The 18,593-nt window shown below is 60.3% G+C and overlaps 1 protein-coding gene across 1 annotated transcript; it reads left to right on the top strand.

Annotated features, from left to right (window-relative positions):
* The first annotated feature begins 347 nt into the window (after positions 1-347).
* Positions 348-10,223, top strand: LOC140699997 (uncharacterized). Its single transcript, XM_072972421.1, has 3 exons — positions 348-526; positions 6,928-7,117; positions 8,718-10,223. The coding sequence occupies exons 1-3, from the start codon at positions 348-350 to the stop codon at positions 10,221-10,223; spliced, it is 1,875 nt and encodes a 624-aa protein (XP_072828522.1).
* Positions 10,224-18,593: the final 8,370 nt, after the last annotated feature.

Here is an 18,593-nt window from a genome sequence, read left to right as displayed (position 1 = left end):
GTGTGAGAAGTCAGGCTGCAGTGAGAGCTGCTGTGACAAAGCGCGGTGTCACTCGGAGCCCTGCGCCCACTTGTCTCCGGGTCGCCCCAGTCAGGTGCCGTCGGGAAGCTAAGCGGAGAGACCTGGCTTTTGTTTCCCCGGGCGGCCCCGGGTCCCCGCAGCCGCCGCCAGACACCTGGCGTCCGTGCGCCGGGCCGGGCGGAGATGCGCGGAGGTCCGCCGCCCAGGAAGGGCAGCAGCTCCGTGGAGCCAGGTCTCTGGTGACCGTCTTTGTAGAGCCAACGTGTTTGTTTATTGTAAGAGGTTTCACCCTCAGCAGCGCGCCTGCTGCGGAGCATCGCACGGCGATGAGGTGGTCCGAGTGTGCGCATCTCAGGGCCGAGGCCGAGCGCAAAGGCTTCCGCTCGGGATCCCAGCGGTCGGGGCGCAGGCTGGGCAGCCCGGCGGGGGGCCGGCCTCCGCCAGGGGGGCCGGGGGGGCCGTCCTCGAAGCCGCCAGCCTTCCTCCCGTCTCCGTGCGTGACGAGGTGGGGGCACGTCTGCCTGCCGCGTCCGCGTTGGGGTGTGTCCCGCGCGCCCCAAAGACCCCGGCCTCTCCCACGCCTCGTCATCATCACGTGCCTCCGGCGAGGCTCCAGCCCAGCCCTGCCAGTGCTTGGGGGGAACAAACGTTTTACTTACAGGAGAAAAGCTGAACCCCTTGCACAGCGCCGGGAGGCGGGAAACGTTTTCCGCGCGAGCCCAGCGGGCAGGCTGAGCCGGAGGGCGCAGCAGGCGCCCGTCCGCCCCACGGTTCACGCCATCCGCCTCCTCCTTGGCTAGTGAGTGGCAGGGAGGGTGTCTGCAGGTTTTACTGATACTGCATTTTTATTCTTATTTATACATGTATTCGTTTCGTGTTTATTTTCATGTAGGTCTGTTTACAAATAGACTTTTCTTTATCCTAGCCCGAATGAAAATGGACTCACCCACCCCCATCCCTGCTTGGCCACCCCGGGGCTTCCCCGGCTCGCTGGTGACCGGCGCTGGCCACCCCACCTGGCCGTGAGCCGGCGGCTTCTGCCAGCCCCGCTCTGGCAGAGGGAAACCCGTTCCTCCCACACTGCCAGTCTGACCCTGTCTCTCACCCCAAACTCAGGGCCGCGCTCACCATGCGTAACACACGTCCTTACTTGTTGAGGGAACGTCAGCACTCACACCTCCCCAGGGGCAAGGGACACATCGCCTCCGGGCGCTGAAAGCACAGTGGGTTTTAAATGGGGTGACTTTGGGGCAGCTCTGAAGCCACGGGGTCACCCGCTGGGTGTCAGCTTGTGTCTCCCAAAGCGAGAGGGGTCCACCAAGAGGGACGCGGTGGTTGAGTTAGAGGCACGCTTGAGTCCCCCTCCTTCCAAAGAGAAGTTGAGGCGCCTTTGGTGAGGTGGGGCGTTTAGCAGACTGTCCCCGTGAGGGGCCCAGATGTGGCCTCAGGACAGTATGAGGGCAAAGGGATGTCTCCCTCCTCCCCTCCCCCTCCCTCCCTCCTTTCCTCCCTCTCCTTCCACTTCTATCTAACAGGCACCCCCTGCTTCCAGGCCTGCTGAGATGCTGGAAGAACCTCAGTGAAGGACTCATGTCCTTGCTCTCACGAAGTTGATGTTCTCGTGAGACCAAACTCCTTTCTCCCTCCTTTCCACCACATTTCCTGCAATAGGATGCGATCACCTCCAGGACGCCTGCATCTGATTCTGCCTCTCGCCCTCCCCTTCATAGCATGTGCACACCGCAGGTCTCCCTGGAACCTTCATGGTACCTGCCCAACATGCAGTCATAGATGTGGGACTGGGGACGGGGATGTGGGCCTGGGGACAGGGGTGTGGGTCTGGGGATGGGGGTGTGGGTCTGGGAACGGGGGTGTGGGGCTGGGGACGGGGGTGTGGGCCTGGGGGTGTGGGGCTGAGGACAGGGGTGTGGGACTGGGGACAGGGGTGTGGGGCTGGGGACAGGAGTGTGGGGCTGGGGATGGGGGTGTGGGACTGTGGACAGGGATGTGGGGCTGGGGACGGGGATGTGGGGCTGGGGACGGGGGTGTGGGGCTGGGGACAGGAATGTGGGGCTGGGGACGGGGGTGTGGGGCTGGGGATGGGGGTGTGGGCTTGGGGGTGTGGGGCTGGGTACGGGGGTGTGGGGCTGGGAATGAGGATGTGTGGAGGTAGCAGCCTTGCTCACGGATCAAAGACAAGGTGTGAAAGGCAGAGGGAAGTTTTAATTGGTGACATCCCCGGACTTTGGCCTAAGAAATGGAAAGAACATTTTCCCCTTTACGGAGGCGGGAAGATAGGGAGGAGCAGGTTTTGAGGAGAAATCAAGAGCCTGGAGTCACACATATAACACTTGAGATGTTCATTAAACATTCAAGTCTGCGGAGTGTTTGGCTGTGAATTCAAGGAAGGAGGGAGGGAGGGACAGAGGGACAGAGGGAGGGGAGACGTGGGGACTGGAGATGTAAGTTCAGGAGTCCCTGCAGAGAGACAGTCCTTGAAACCCTGTGACTGGATAAGACGGCCTGGGAGCAAGTCCACAGAGAGGAGGGGTGTGGGGTGCTGAGCTGGGGACGCCCACATTTATGCTCCTGGACTTGAGGATGAAGCAGGACGGAGCAGGGAGGGGGGAGAAAAGGACACAAGGGGCTGGAGGCTGAGGAGCGGGTGTGCTGGGAAGGGACGGGCCGGCATCTGCCGGGTGGGGGCAGGATGGAGGCTGGGGACAAGGGCCACGGGGCAGTCACGCCGAGGGCTGGGGGAGCCCCCCCCCCAGGAGGGTGGCAGGGACGGTGCCCGATGCTGATGCTGGAACAGTAACTTGTGCAAAGTGAACACTTAACAAGCACCTGTCATCTCAAAAAATGCAGAACGCACTTGACCAAAGGGGAGGGCCTGACCCGCCCTGCAGGTGGAAGGCGGGGTGTGTGGGGTGCGGGCGGGGGCTCTTCCTGCTGGGGCGCTCCAGCGAGCAGCGAGCGCCCCGCTGGGGCGGGGCTGGGCAGAGGGTGGACTGTGGGCTGGCACACGTGGGTCCCGCAGGGGTGGGTGGGGGCTCCAGCTCCTGGGAAGGAGGTCTCAGACCTCAGAGAGGGGCCGAGTCCCTCTGTTCCTGTGTTCACCTCGCTCACTGGCGTTCTCCCGGGCCAGGGCCTCCCCGCAGGGCGGAGTCCCAGAGGGGCAGACCCTGCCTGCCCTGCAGGGGATCGTGACTGAGGAAGGGACACCTGAGAGGCAGCAAGGAGGCATGGATGTCCCCTGGGGTCAGGGGCTCTGCCTGCGCTCTGGGCTCCAAGCCCTCTGGCAGCAGTGGTAGTTAAATATTTGCATTTAATACAATGAGCACGTTTCCCTGGCCCTTCTGCATCCACACGGTGACCAGAGGGCAGTTTTGCACATGGCACCCCTGGTCTAACACAAGTCCAGGCCATGCTGTGCAGCCGGGACGATCGGGTGACGCCCCAGTGCGTCCTGTAACCCCCACAGGAGCCCAGAGCCTCTCAGGCCCCCTGGAGGGAGAACCTGACCGTCGGAGCGAGGGAGGCAGAGAGAAGGTCCCCCTCCCTCCGCGGGAGCCAGGCTCAGGCGGAGGGAGGAGCCAGTGGAATGGAGGATTTTTGCTTTAGGCATTTTCTCTATTTGAAGACTGTTCTAAGAGCAAGATTGTGCAGAGTGACCCCGAAACATAACCCCTGGGGAGAATTTGCAAACTGCAAACCCCAATCTTATTTGCTCAAGTCAGAAGCAAGCTCTGGAGTCCCGCCTGTTTAGGTAGCTGTACTCTGCTTGGTGCATTTTTCAAATGCGAGCGCGTTTCCTGGGGAGTGTGCGCTGCTGAAAGGCGCAGCCTCGTGGAAACCAGGGGTCTCTCTGCCTCACAGGAAGTCTTCGGTCAAGGCCGGCTGCCCCTGCCCACCCGCCAGAGCCACAGGGACCCTCCCTCCTGGGGTCCGGGCCTCTCGGCACAGCGCCCCTGAGACAGGAAGGGGACGGGGCACAGCCATTCAAAGAGCGCCACAGCAGCTAACATCAAAGTGGTGGGGGATTCAGCCCCCAGGAGGCCCTGAGGCTCAGGGCGGTGGGCGATCTGACTTCTAGCAGAGCTTGAGCCTCATTCTACGCCCACTGTAATATGCTAACATGGTGACTAACACGCCCACAGGCGCCAGGGCAGTCCCAAGGCTGGCCACACAAGGTCAAAGGGTGGGAAATGGCCTCCTTCCTGGGAACCCCAGCCCCTTCCCCAGGCTACTTAGACTGGTCCTTCCACTTACTAGCATGTGAAGCCACCAAGCCCATAGAAACTGGCAACACTGCCCGAGGCCACTGCCCCCGTGTGTGTCTCTCTCTCTCTCTCTCTCCCCACCTCATTGGAGACGGCCCGCATTCTGTCTATGGAATGTGTGCCTACTTTTAATCTGAGCACCCAACCCCTACAGCTCATAGCCTTTCTATTGCCTTCAGTGTATCTCTGAATAAATCTACCTTCACTCAACCATGGCTCTCTCTTGAATTCTTTCCTGGGCAAAGCCAAGGGCCCAACTCGCAGAGCACGTCCCAGGGGCTCAGTCAAAGCCTGGGACACGGCCCTCCTCACGCCCCACATCTGTTTCTCCTGCATCTCCCAGGCCTGCACGGTGGGGGTTGCAGGGAAGTGCCACCCCAGGGCTCCGTCACTGGGGCTGCGGGACTTCTGCGTGACCCCATCATCCCTCCCCAGCCAGATGTGCGGCCAGGTGCTGTGTGTGGCCACGCCCTCGTCCCACTAAGGAGGAAGTGTGCTGGACAAGGATGGCCAGTGCCAGGCCAGCCTCAGCCTGAGAAGTCCGCCCACACGCGGCCTCTTCCTCAGTAAGGAAGAGAACAGGGGCTCGCTCTGGTATTGTCCTCTTCCTGATTATTTTGACTTTATCACCAGCACCTGCAGGGCTAATGCAAGTTCCACCCAGCTGTCCTACGTGTCCCCACGCCCAAGCCCTAGAATCTCTGAGAAGGGGCGGGGACCAGAGGCTGAGCTGGGGGGGAGCCCGCAGGTTCTGAGTCGGCCTGACCCGTTTTGATGGCGTCGTGACCTCCCAATGTCCCCAGGACCGGCCTCGCTGCCTCCGGGGCGTGGAGAGGGTGCAGGCGGGTGGAGCCGTCCCAGCCACCGTGACCCGAACACATGAGCTCTTACTTCCAGCCTCTCTCTCTCTTTCAATGATTTATTTTGAAATCATTTCAAATTTAGAAAAACTGAAAAGGCATTAAAGGAAAAAGAACCAGACGACCTGGTGATCCCCGCTTTGCGCAGCCTCGCCCCCAGCTGCTTCGCCATCCGTGCTCGGACGCGTCACCCTGGCTGGGGTGGGCGCTGAGTGAAGCTTCTGAGGGTGAGTCACGTTTCCTCCTTCATACTCCACGTTTCCGTAGAATGGGGATTTCGCCTTAAAGCTGCGCGGCATGGGCACCACGGGGCACTGTCCCTGTGACCAATCCACCAGGCAGTCCCGGCTCCGGCCTCACTCCGCGCCCCGGCAGTGTCTTCTATAGGGTTGGTTCCTGGTTTGGAGGATCTAGGGTTCCGCATCACATCTCTTTAGTCTCCTTCAATCCAGAAGATTCCTCAGCTTCTCTGTAGTCTCCCGTGCCATCGACCTTCCTCCCTAAAAGGGGCTGGGGCTCCCAGGAAAAGGGGACCCAGGAGCCGAGGCAGGAAGGCGCCCGCTGAGCCTTAAACACCTTGTGCAGGAACGAAGGCAGCGCTCACAGGCGCGCCGGGGGTGGTGGAAGGACAGAGGCTCGTCCCCCGGGCCAAATCGGGGACATTCCGGACATCGCAGTAGGGCAGAAGTCACGGGTGAATGCCCATCGAATGAAGCAAGCATCCGCGAGTCCATCCGTAGAGGAGATGCGCAAACACATACAAGCAAATCCCCAGGCAAGGCGACAGCCGAGTGGGCGGGGAGAGCGGGAGGCTCGCTGACAGGCCCTGGGGCGCGAGGAAATCAGCTCACGTCACCTGCGGTCATTGCAGGACAACTAACTCAGGCCAAGGTCAGCGGCTCCGACGTCGGGGAGAGGCGGTGAGGCCCGCTGGGGGCAGGGTGCTTGTGCCACCCCCAGTCACCCCGGGATGATTCACACATTTCAGAAGGAAAGCTAGTGACTGTCCAGTGCAGGGACCCGGCAGCACCTAGCCAGGCGCTCACAGCGAACCTCAGTCCAGGCGCCACTGCGCGTGCGCCTCTGCTGGGCCTCCCTGAGAACCCAAACATCATTTCTAGTGTGCTTCCGCCCCAAAGATGCAAACCAAATCTAATCACCGGGAAACACAAAACAAACCAAAATCGAAGGACATTTTAACTGACGTGTGTTCTTCAAAGATACGCGTAAAACTCCGCTGAGTCATCAGATTTAAAAAGCAGCAGGTCCAGCTGCGACGGCACAAGGCTCGTTTTTTGTGCGCTGTCCAGGCAGCACTGAGTCTTTTTTTGCAAGAAGGCTTCTAACTGTGTTCACCAAATTCCACATCTTTCTAAGGACAGTGTCTAGGACACTCAATTAAAACACACCAAACTCCAAGACCTCCACCCCCGCTTTCTTTGCGTCCGTTTTGGGAATGGATTTCCCAGGCTGTATCAGCCAGGGCCAGTTAAACTGTGCTGCGGTGACAGCTAGCCATGGAACCTGGTGAGTGTTCCCTGGTTCCGCAGCTTGACAGGGCCTCTGCCCTACACCGTCCCTCAGGGCTCCAGGCAGGCGGAGGATGCCCCTCCTGGAGGCTGGACCATGCGGAGCAGCCGCCTCCCCCGCTGCCTCGGCGGAGGGAGAATTTAGGGAAAGACACGTCTGCAGCAAGTGCACCGCTCACCAGGCACGGCCCGTCGGTCCGATCCGGACCCCTGTGTCACTCCCTCCTCTGCCAGGGGCTGCGGGGCACAGTCTGTCCTGGGGCCGGGCAGGGGGGTGCTGGACGTCGGTTGGACGTCGGTGACTGCGGTCAGGATTAGGGAAGAAGGTGTGGAAACGGCCGGTCGCCCTGGGGCTCCAGGGTCTTCTCCTCCGGAGACCCCGGGCTGGGTGCGCCGGGCAGCAACGCAGGACGCCTTGCGGAGAGTAAGGCACATTCCGCAGCATTAGCCGCAGACGCTGGTGAGCTGGCTCCTCCCGCCACGGGGACTTTGACAGGAGCGCTCACTCCCATCTGCCGATCCCGGTTGCTCTGCCGCCCCCCAGCGCCATCCTCAGTACCCAGGGCCGGCTGGACCCGAGGTAGGTGCACAACGCATCTGTGTCGAATTCCAGTCTTGAAGCTTTGCCGCTCGCAGCATGAGGCTTAATACGGTTTGAGAGGAAACCCTAGGTGATACTTCGTTGCCTTTGCATGTGGTTCCTGTTTAGAAAAAATAAACACACCGCAGGGGAAGTTGGTTTTCGGTGTTTTTTGTTTTTTGATAGGAAAAAACCCCAAATTCTCTTCTCATCACTCACCAGGGCTGTCACTCTAAACTTCTGAGAGATCTGCAGTCTCTTCATCCCACGCAGGGCAGACGTGGCCCCAGACTAAGCATTTGGGGCAGGTCTTGTTTACTTAGAATTGCTGAGCCTTTTAATAAACCATATTCGCATTTGGTGAATCTTCCAGCGACAGAAAATTCCAGAACACGGGAAGCAGAGGAAGCCATCCAGTGACCTGAGCCAACAGCACGGCCAGTCTTCTCGTCCCCTGCGGGGTCCAGTCTCTCCAGTCGCAATGAAATCAGAAATGGCACGTTGGCAGGAGCGGACGGCGGGCACCATCAGAGGCCCCGGGGCTTCGCAGAGTGAGGGGTCCGGACACACGGGGTCCCGGGTCTGAGGTGCCCAGTGCGGGGCTGGCACAGCGGGACCTGGAGGCAGCGAGGTGCCCTGGGACCTGGTTTCCCTCCCCAAAGTGCCATTGGCCACATCGCTCTCGAGCAGAGACACCAAAGGGTGGGGGACGCGGTTCTCCTTCACGGTCCGGTTTGCACTTGAGGGAATTTAGGTTAAAGCCAATTAGAGCAGGAGCACAGGCAGGCGCCTGAGGAGCCGTCCAGTCAGAGCTGCCGGATGGCTGGGGTGGAGCGGGGCGGGGTGGGGGTCAGACGTGGGGGTGGCCTCGGTGTCTGTCCACTCTCTAAGTAAATGTATGCCTAGTGCGACAGTGGGCACCATTTCTCCTTCTCCGATAGCTGCTTGAAGAGAAATTGTGGAGAAAATGGAGTCTAAGGGATGCTCGGGGCGGCGTGGGGTCTCAGTGAGTGACACTGAGAATGTGACGTCAGGGCCAACAGAGGTAGTCCAGGCAGAGGGCCGGGAGGTGGGGGTTGAGTTGCCAGGACAGAGGGGACCAGCACACGGTGGCCCAGGGGCAGGGGCAGGGGCAGGGGCAGGGCCCTGGGTTGGAGGAAGCACTGGTCCACGTGGCAGGTGCTGGCTCCGCCCAGCCCGAGGGCTCTGGGCAGCCGCAGGCTGGAGGGGAGCCTTGTGGCCCGCCCACCAGACAAGGGCCCCTCACACAGGACGTCGCCTGGGGGACGGGGGACAGCAGTACACACCAGGGAGCTGGGCTGGCACCCCTCCTGGACATGACGCAGCCTCCCAGGCGGACGTGCTTCCTCTGTGCCCAGGATGAAGTGGGACTCAAAAGGAGGCCAGGCCAGAACCACGTGTGACCACGTGTGACCACAGACAGGAGCAGCGTGAGCAGAGACGGGAGCAGCGTGAGTGCAGACAGGAGCAGCGTGAGCACAGACAGGAGCAGCGTGAGCAGAGACGGGAACAGCGTGAGCAGAGACGGGAACGGCGTGAGCACAGACGGGAGCGGCGTGAGCAGAGACGGGAACGGCGTGAGCGCAGACGGGAGCGGCGTGAGCAGAGACAGGAGCAGCGTGAGCAGACACAGGAGCAGCGTGAGCACAGACAGGAGCAGCGTGAGCAGACACAGGAGCAGCGTGAGCACAGACAGGAGCAGCGTGAGCAGAGACGGGAACAGCGTGAGCAGAGACTGGAACAGCGTGAGCACAGACGGGAGCAGCATGAGCAGAGACGGGAGCAGCGTGAGTGCAGACGGGAGCGGCGTGAGCAGAGACGGGAACGGCGTGAGCACAGACGGGAGCAGCGTGAGTGCAGACAGGAGCAGCGTGAGCAGACACAGGAGCAGCGTGAGCACAGACAGGAGCAGCGTGAGCAGAGACGGGAACAGCGTGAGCAGAGACTGGAACAGCGTGAGCACAGACGGGAGCAGCGTGAGCAGAGACGGGAACGGCGTGAGCGCAGACGGGAGCGGCGTGAGCAGAGACGAGAGCAGCGTGAGCACAGACGGGAGCAGTGTGAGCAGAGACGGGAACAGTGTGAGCAGAGACTGGAACAGCGTGAGCACAGACGGGAGCAGCGTGAGCAGAGACGGGAACAGCGTGAGCACAGACGGGAGCAGCGTGAGCAGAGACGGGAACGGCGTGAGCGCAGACGGGAGCGGCGTGAGCAGAGACGAGAGCAGCGTGAGCACAGACGGGAGCAGTGTGAGCACAGACGGGAACAGCGTGAGCAGAGACTGGAACAGCGTGAGCACAGACGGGAGCAGCGTGAGCAGAGACGGGAACAGCGTGAGCACAGACGGGAGCAGCGTGAGCAGAGACGGGAACGGCGTGAGCGCAGACGGGAGCGGCGTGAGCAGAGACGAGAGCAGCGTGAGCACAGACGGGAGCAGTGTGAGCACAGACGGGAACAGCGTGAGCAGAGACTGGAACAGCGTGAGCACAGACGGGAGCAGCGTGAGCAGAGACGGGAACAGCGTGAGCACAGACGGGAGCAGCGTGAGCAGAGACGGGAACGGCGTGAGCGCAGACGGGAGCGGCGTGAGCAGAGACGAGAGCAGCGTGAGCACAGACGGGAGCAGTGTGAGCACAGACGGGAACAGCGTGAGCAGAGACTGGAACAGCGTGAGCACAGACGGGAGCAGCGTGAGCAGAGACGGGAACAGCGTGAGCACAGACGGGAGCAGCGTGAGCAGAGACGGGAACGGCGTGAGCGCAGACGGGAGCGGCGTGAGCAGAGACGAGAGCAGCGTGAGCACAGACAAGAACAAGGCAGAGCACAGGTGTGGGTCCCGGGCTCCCAGCTCTGCTGGGCCCCGGGGACCTTTACTCGTTCCAGCCTCAGCCACGCTCTCAGTGGCCCTCCTCTGAGGTCAGGTGGATAGAGAGACTCAGTCCCAGGCAGAGCTACCACAAGACGCAACCGTTCCTCTGCGAGCCAAATGCCCGGAGAAAGGGAGACATATGTCGGCGCACAAGCTTGTCCACCAGTTCACAGCACCGGGTTGTTCACAGCAGCCAAAAGGTGGAAACAACGCAAACTTCCGAATCTGAGAGTGGACGAACGGAAAGTGGTCTACCCATACGTTGGGACATCACTCGGACACATACAGGAGGGCTGCGCAGACCTGGCCGGGACGTGGATGGCCTCTGAAAACGTGACGTTCAGTGAGAGAGCCGGTCACTAAACACCACAGCGTGCGTGGTGCCCGTGATGCGAAGTGTGCAAGACAGGCCAGTCCAGAGAGACAGAACGTGGGTGAGTGGCTGTCCGGGGCTGGGGGAGGCTGGAGGGGGCTGCCCACGGCTGGCGGTTCTTTTGCAAGATAACAGATTTTCTGTGATTTGATGGTGGTAATGGTTGCACAGTCTCACGAACACACCAGAACACAGCATGACACTTGAAAAGGGCCACGCTTTGCGGTGTGGGATTTCCGTCTCAGTTGGAAGCACAGCCCGCCCATAGGATCGCCCTCCTTCCTGACAGACTCCTATCCAGAGCGAAGACTGCTTCCGTGAACCCTCCCCAATGTCACCCGTGAGATCCACCGCCATCAGTCCTCGTGGACACCGTCTAGCTGAGACCCTGCGGTTCCCACGTCTCCTTCCCACACGAGGAAGGGACCCGCCTGCTCTAGTGCAGGGGCCTGTGGCCAGGAAGGCCGCAGCAGAGATGTGTGGGCCATTTGTCCTGAGCACGTCCACGTCCACGGAGGCCAGGGCACCTGAAGGAACCAGGTAGTTTCTGAGTCTGCAGGATCAGAGCATCACTTCTGCTCTTAATCCAAGGGCCCACGGTTGGCCCACTGAGCAAACACCTGCCAGGCTGAGCCGTCGGAGCAGATGGCTGTTACCGCCAGCACTGCCCACTCCCCGGCCCTGCCTCAGGCGAGGGGCCGCCGCAGGGCCTCCCCGGGCCCCGCCTGTGCCGCCCAAAGCCTGCTGACTCTCCTGCACCACAAGGGCGCGGATGTGGTGCCTGTCCATGTGTCTGCGTCGCCCTCTCTGAGTGGCAGGTGCTCCTGCCTGGCGATGGCCTGGTGTCCCTGTGACGCGCTCAGCCGAGGCGCATGTCCTTTCGCACAGACCTGTGAGAGCCAGTGCACGGCCGTCCCAGCTTCCTGTCCCTGGGCCCTCGGGGGGCGGAGGGGTGCTGCGATGGAGACCCGGCGGGGCCGGTGTCTTGGCATCTGCGAGAAATCAAGTCTGTTCAGTCTGTGACGGGCATGTGCCGGGGTGGGAGGCACCACCTCGCAAAGATGCTGGTATTTTTAGATCTTTCTTGCAGCGCAACAAAGCCGGTTCTGAGTGATGCAGCTTCCTCAAAGGCTTCTATTTCTACCAGCGTGATCCAGCCCTAAACGGGAAAGCAACTCGAAGAAATCCGTGATTTGGGAGATGACGGGGCCTCTGGCTTGTCATCCAGGTGAGGTGGGGTCAGGAGTCGGACAGCGGGAGTGGGGGGTTAGCGGACGGCGAGCTGGGGGCCATTTCTGACTGAGAAGGGACCTGGGCTGGAGGGGCTGCACTGGGGAGCCAGGGACGGTTCCCAGGCCTCTGGAGGAGCAGCTCAGAGGAGAGGTTCAGCGGTCGGAGCACGTGGCCTGGGCCAGGCGAGGAGGAGGCGTTCCCTCCTGCGCACGGGAGCTCGAGCCCTGGGCACACGCTGACGGAAACACTGAGGCAGGAAGCAGGTGGAGAGTGAAACGAGCAGAGTCGTTCTCCGCCCTGCGTCCAGGGTCGGCCAGAGAAGCAGCCTGGAGGAGACGTCCATGTGGAGACACAGGCCAGACAATGGCTCACGTGCCTGCAGGCTCAGGCCCGGCCAGTGTGTGCCTGCGGGCGGGCCTTGGAGAAGGGCGGGGCACAGGCGGGGCTTCTCCCCACCAGGGAATTCTCTGCTCTGCTCTTAAGGCCTCTCGACTGATTAGGTCAGGCCCGCCCAGGTTGTCTGGGACGGACACCCTGGCAGACATGGATCTTAACCATACCTGCGAGACCCTTGCTCTCTGTGTGGCTCTGCCTCCGGGGCTGAGCTGGGAAATTCAGGGAGCGTGTGGAGCACACCACGTTTCCATCCTTTGAGGTCACAGTCACACCCGGTTTCCAGCGCCCTGGAGTTCCGTGTGGATGCAGAGCAGGGGACGTACACATATATTTGTGGTGGGAGAATGTCAGACACCCCCATACATTGTTGGTTAATTTAGACTATTTCCTGGCATACAGTGAGGGGTAAGGCTCACAGGCCTTTTTTATATTGTTTCCCTTCTGTGGCCTCCACTTGGATGGGGGTTCTGAATGTACATAACTGTCTCGGGGCGGAACGGCACTCCCGGCCCGGGTAGGAGGTTGAGCTGGACCACAGCCGCACTAACCTGCTCTGACAGAGGCTGACGGGGACCCCACGCCAGCTACTTCCTGAGCATCACCACCGGGGCCCAGGGCTCCGGGCGGAGGACTGGCGCCTCCACACTAGGTGAGCTCTGGCAGGACTCGGCAGCGCTGCTGGCCCGCTCCATCCGCCCGGGGTTCAGATGCCCGTGGAGGTCCCTGAGCCTTGGCCACCCTTGGTGGATTCTTGCTCACGAAAGCCTCATGTCTCCAGAAAGGGGAAGGCTTCAACAGACAGGCTGAGACACACACACCACGGGCTAACGAGATCCTGCCGTGCGTGGGTGCGTGGCTCCGCTGGCGCCGGTCCAGAGGGTAAACCTGACTTTGAACAACCAGCCCTCCGCCCAGGATCAGGCCTCACTGGCCCCACGGGTCACTCCCCGGACAGCTCTGAAGTTTCCCGGCTACGACTAGTCGTGAGTCTTTGTTCAGCTACGGAAAACGTGGCAGTTTCCCCTAACCGGCCAGCAAGGCACAGGGCGTGCTCTGACGATGATGAGGCCGCCATCCTAAGGAACTGTCCCCTCCTCCCCGCCTTGGCCTGGGCCGGGGGCCACGCACAACACTGCGGCAGGGCTGGAGGCACTTGCCGGGAAGGCAACATCCTCCCCGGTGTCTGCGATGGGCCACCAGTCCACACGGGGTGCCACAGAGACGCTGAGGCATGGTTTCCAGTCTCCACCGCGTCCTCCTTCAGTCCAAGCCGAAAAGCTAGAGTCGGCACTTCTGCCGTCTGGACGGGGTGGGGCATCTCCCTTCTGTCTCACTGCTGGTGACAGAGGTCACATGGTGGACGGGTCGGAGGGGCCCTGGCAGCCAGACTGGCCTTCCCGCGTCCGCACCAGCCTCACAGGTGTGGTGGGGGGACGGGCGGTGGCTGGGGCGCTGCGTCCCAGCTGCAGCTCCCGCCTCTCCTCTGGCCGACCCAGCGGGGCCCACGTCAGCCCACAGGGAGGGCAGTGTCCTCTCTGCTCGCCCCTCCAGCTCTGACTGCAGCCCCCTCATCTCTCTGCAGACACAGGAGCACATAGGACATTCACACTCATCTCTGAAAACCACTTAATTAAGGCAGGTCGGGGAGGTCTGGGTGGTTTCTAAGCCCCGGGGCCTCCAGGGTGCCAGCGCAGGGCCGACCACGCACGAGGCACCACCCAGAACTGAGGAGGCTGAGGCCTGCGTAAGGCGAGGTCTCAATTATGGGCGATTATTCCAGAAACGAGGCCTCGTTCCCCGGGGCACGCACTCCGCAATGAATGAAAAGCCAGCACGTTACTGCGAGGCCCTGCAGGGCTGCCACGGTGATTAGATAAGAGTCTTTTATAATCGGCCCTGTCACTCTTTGTTCTAGAAAATGTCTTGAAAGCCTTGCTTCCCAGCCAGCAAGCTCGCCTCCCTTTACTCCTCTCCTGCCCTCGCCCCGCCCACGGCCTGGAAGCTTTACTTTGAAGCCGGTGAGGGGGCCCCGGGTCCCGGTCCAGGCTGGGTTTAGCGCGGTTCAGGAGCAGTGCTTCCAGGTCCTGGTCTAGATTACAGACGTGCGGTGCGCAAATCTCTAGGAATCACTGAGCTATAAATACCGCCTATGGGCGGGCAAAATATTCCGGTTCAAAGAACTGATGGATTTGGCCCAAGCGATTTAGGCAGTGCCCGAGGAGAGTACGTCCGAGATCCCACACCGGGCCGGAGGCCTCAGGGGACAAGGACCTGGCAGCGGGGCCGACGGCGGAGCAGGATGGCAGATGGCGACACCTTGAATTCCCGCAAGTGCCCAGCAGGTGCGTGGGGCTTGTGACAGCCCTCGCGGGGTCCTCACACTGTGTCAGTTAAGCCCCTTCATCTGCCACCTCGCCAGGCACCTGCCTCTCAGATGACCAGGGCGTGCGGAAGCCTTAGGACCACGGCGGACGCGCAGACTGCGTCCCTCCCACCCCCAGCTGTTCCCACTGCAGCCGGGGCCCCATTCCTGATGGAGGAGACAGCTTCCTCCACAAAAGGTCAGCAGAGCTTCCAGACACAGCAGGGTTTAAGGAACACAATAGCACCCCAGCAGGAAAGTGGGCGGCTGAGAGCAGGCAGAACACAGCTGGACGGAGGCCACGTCAGCCGGCCGGACGCCCCATCTGAGGTCCCCACCCCTTGGCTGCTGGCCCTGGAGTCCAGGGTGCAGGGCTCTGCTTCTCCACTCAGGCCCCGGCATCAAAAAGGCCCCTGGGGACCCTTCTGGGGAGATGGTTGTAGGGTCCAGGAATAGAACAGTAGCGAAGGGAAAAGGAAAAAGCACTTGGCAGCCCCAGCTGAGCCATCGGTGTGAGTGGCGCGTCCAGCCTCCAGCACCGAGCAGCCACTCACGCTGCCCCGTGCTTCCAAGCCGCGAGCCTGGAGACAAGCCCTCGGCACACGGCGTCCCTCTGCACGCACCCCCTCCCCTGTCCAGGGCGCGCCTCGGCCACCAGGCTGGCGGTGCCCAGACCGGGCTGCGCCTCGGAGTCCCCCAGGACACGTGTAGACGCGGGCTCACCGGCCCCGTCGGGGCTGGATTGCATGCCCTTGGACTTCCTGTATCCAAGGCCTGTCTCCCAGGACCCCAAATGCGACTGTTTGGAAATAGGATCACTGCTGATGTAACTAGTTAGGACTCGGTCAGACTGGAGTAGAGCGGGCCCCTCGCCCAATTAGACTGCGGCTGGTCCTTACAAAAAGGAGAGGCCTGGATACAGAGGCCATAGAGGGAAGTCCTCACGGGCAGGCGAGGCAGGAGATGGCCCGGGGGGGCCCTTGAAGGATCCAGTCTGCTCACACCTTAATCTTGGACTGGGAGGAAGCAAACGCCTGTAGTTTAAGCCGCCCAGTGCGTGGCAGCCCTAGCAGGTCAGAATCAACAGCGAGGGTCCTGGCTCGTCCACTCTGCAGCCATGGCGTGATCCTTGCGGACGCTGGGCCCGTCCCATGGGCAGGATGCAGAGCTCTCCTGGACTCTGAGGTGCACGTGGATGGCCCGGGGATGCCGGTCCAGCAGGTCTGGGGACTGAGATTCTACACGCCTACAGGCTCCCGCATGAAGCTGATGCGGCTGGTCCATGGGCCTCACCCTGGATAGCAAGGACACAGTGCTGAAGGTGACTGATCCACCCAAGTTTGTGGTCCATCCAGACGCCTGGTCCACCCACACACATAAGTCTGTCTTCACGCGTGGCACACCCATGCAGAGCTGAGCACGACCAGGCCTGCGTGCCCACGTCCTCACTCTGCAGACTCTGGTGGTGAGGCCCAGAGAGCTCAGGGCCGTGCGACAGTTCGCCTCCAGCTACGGGAGAGCTGGGCTCTGCAAGGCTTCCTCTCCATCCTGGTGCTGCTGTCCGCAGGCGCAGCCCAGGCACCCGGGCTTCGGCTCAGTGGTGCGTGGAGTGAAAAGAGGAAGTACAGCTGTCTCCTAAAGAGGTCGCAGCCCGACTTGGCAGACTCATAAACTAGTTGAAGAGAAGTGGGTGACGAGACAGGTAGACGCCACCCTGGGCTCAGTTGTCATGAGGGGACCCTTTGGTCCGCCTTCCCAGGGCTGGCTCAGACCCCGCGCCCCCAGGAGCAGAACCGGAGACGCCGCACACAGTCCCTTCCCCTGGGCCACCTCTGGCTTCCTCAGGAAGCGGCTGTGACCTCTCTCTGCGGCCCGGCCAGGCTTGCACGGCGCTGGCTGGCTTCCCCGCCTCCAGTCTCCCTGGGTGGTTTGGGTACCATCCCGCCTCACTCTGGACGGACGCAGTGTAGGGTCGTGGCTCTGCAGCAAGCCTGGCGCCCCCACATTCCAGCTGCAGCCTCATGTCTCTCATCTGGAAAATGGGCTCATCAGCACTTCCTCCCTCCCGGCTCTTGGGAGGGAAAGAGCCCCCAACAGAGAGGTGGTGGCCGCACATACTCGCTCTCGTCAAATGTTCGTTTCGTTTCTTACAAATACGTTTTATTATTACAAAATGTCGCATCCATCACATTTGAAGACTGACGCGTGCGCACACGCCGTCTCGTACAAGTGCAACGGAGCAAGCAGGAAGGCGGCCGTCATCCGGGGAGAAGCTGCCACCGCCGCGTGGCTGTCCTCAGCCCTGGCGTCCCTCTGGGCGCCTGTCAACAGCCCGACGTCCGTTTCGCCTGCGATGAGGGTTTTTTTTCCGTGGTGCTTTGCTCTGTTTGGGGTTGGCCCCGAAAGGCACGTCGTGAAGTCTTCAGTTTACCGGCGTTGTTCCCCTGGCGTCGTTTCTCCCCACGTCCTCACCCAAGACCCTTGTTCCTGAGATTCCCCCAGTGTTTGTAACCCCTCCCGCTGGCGGGTGCAGCCAGGCGACCACGCCACAGTCCAGCCCCCTGCTCCGGGCCGTAACCCCCTCTTCGGGGTTACACGCAGCGGAACTGCGTGAGGCCCTGCCCACCCTTCCCCGGCCCCCGGCCCAGCGTTTACATGCGAACGCTCCTCCCCCAGGAGTGGGGTTACTGGGCCCGGGAAACGCGCGTCTGCAGCACACTTCTGGACACCTTGCGCTTTGCTTCCCAGGGCAACTTTCCCAGTCTGCAGGCCCGGCCGCAGCAGGCGAGCGTGCGCACTCTCGTCCCCACCAGCACTTGGTGCCTTCTGCCTGTTTAATCGTAATCTTGTCTGCCTTTTAAACTTTAATTCATCTGGTAGGAGAACCAGCCCTAATGTGATTTTAATTTGCATCCTCTCATTAAGAAAGAGATTGCCCACCCTTGAAAGTGTTTATTAACTAGCTCCTGTTTTGTATTTTGTGAAAGGCGTTTCTACATGTTGTCTCCAATTTTCACTGGCTGGCATGTCTTTTTTTACGGGTTTATAAGAGGCCGTTTACTGGGCACCAATCCGTCTTAGATTAAACGCATTGCAAATATCTTAGTCGTGTTTGTGACTGTTCGCTTACTTTTTAATGGTGCCGTTTCATAAACAAAGATTTTTGCTTCCACGATGCTTTACGGTTAGTGCTTTGGGGTCTAGTTTAAGCAACGCAAGGAATCCCATAATGTTTTCTTTTTAAATATTTATAGCTCGGCTTCTTACTTTTAATTCTTTAAACAATCTATAATTGATGCTTTTAACGTCGTGGGATGCAGTTTTTCCTTTCCTTTCTCCTTTGTTTGGCCCCCGTGAGGAAGCAGCTGCCTGAATCCCGCACTGGATATGTCTTCCCTCCCCGCCTGAGCTACAGCGGCGGCCTGTGCCGCGTCCCCTCTGGGCTCTGTATTCTGTTCCATCAGCCCCTTTCCTCCCGACCTCGTACCAGCACCACTCCCGGTCGTGAAGGTGGCCTTATGACTCTCCGTGGCAGTCTCAGGAGCATCCTGGCCCCTCCTGGCCCTTTGCTCCCCCACATAAACGCTAGAATCATCTCATCAGTTTCCACAGAGATCGGCACTGGAATTTTCATTGAATCTCTGACTCTGGGTGGGGAGATGTGGCATTTTCAAATGCCGAATCTTCCCCACCATAAAAGTGGAATACACTTTAGTGTGTTTCTGTTTTTCTCATGCGGGGTTTTGTGCACATTTTATTAATTTCTCCCTATACACCTTATATTGTTGTTACAAAACTCTTTGAACGTTACTTTTTAAATATTGATGATTTATAACGAAGTACCTGTTTTTATATTTACTGATCTTATATGCAGTGCTTTATTAAATGCACACTAATTTCAATCATTTTTTGAGAATCTATCAAGGATTTTACTCAGACACTATAATACATCCAAACACTGACAGTCTTTCCCTTTTCATTTTCTTATATTTTTGCCTTATTTTATGATGCTGTCTAGAACCTCTCATATACACACAGTGCCACGGAAGTGTTCCTTCTTAGTCAC

This window comes from Vicugna pacos, chromosome 12 (assembly GCF_048564905.1).
Source record: "Vicugna pacos chromosome 12, VicPac4, whole genome shotgun sequence".
NCBI classification, from domain to species: domain Eukaryota; kingdom Metazoa; phylum Chordata; class Mammalia; order Artiodactyla; family Camelidae; genus Vicugna; species Vicugna pacos.
Note: the sequence above shows the minus strand (reverse complement) of the source record. Positions and strands in the feature narration are given on the sequence as shown.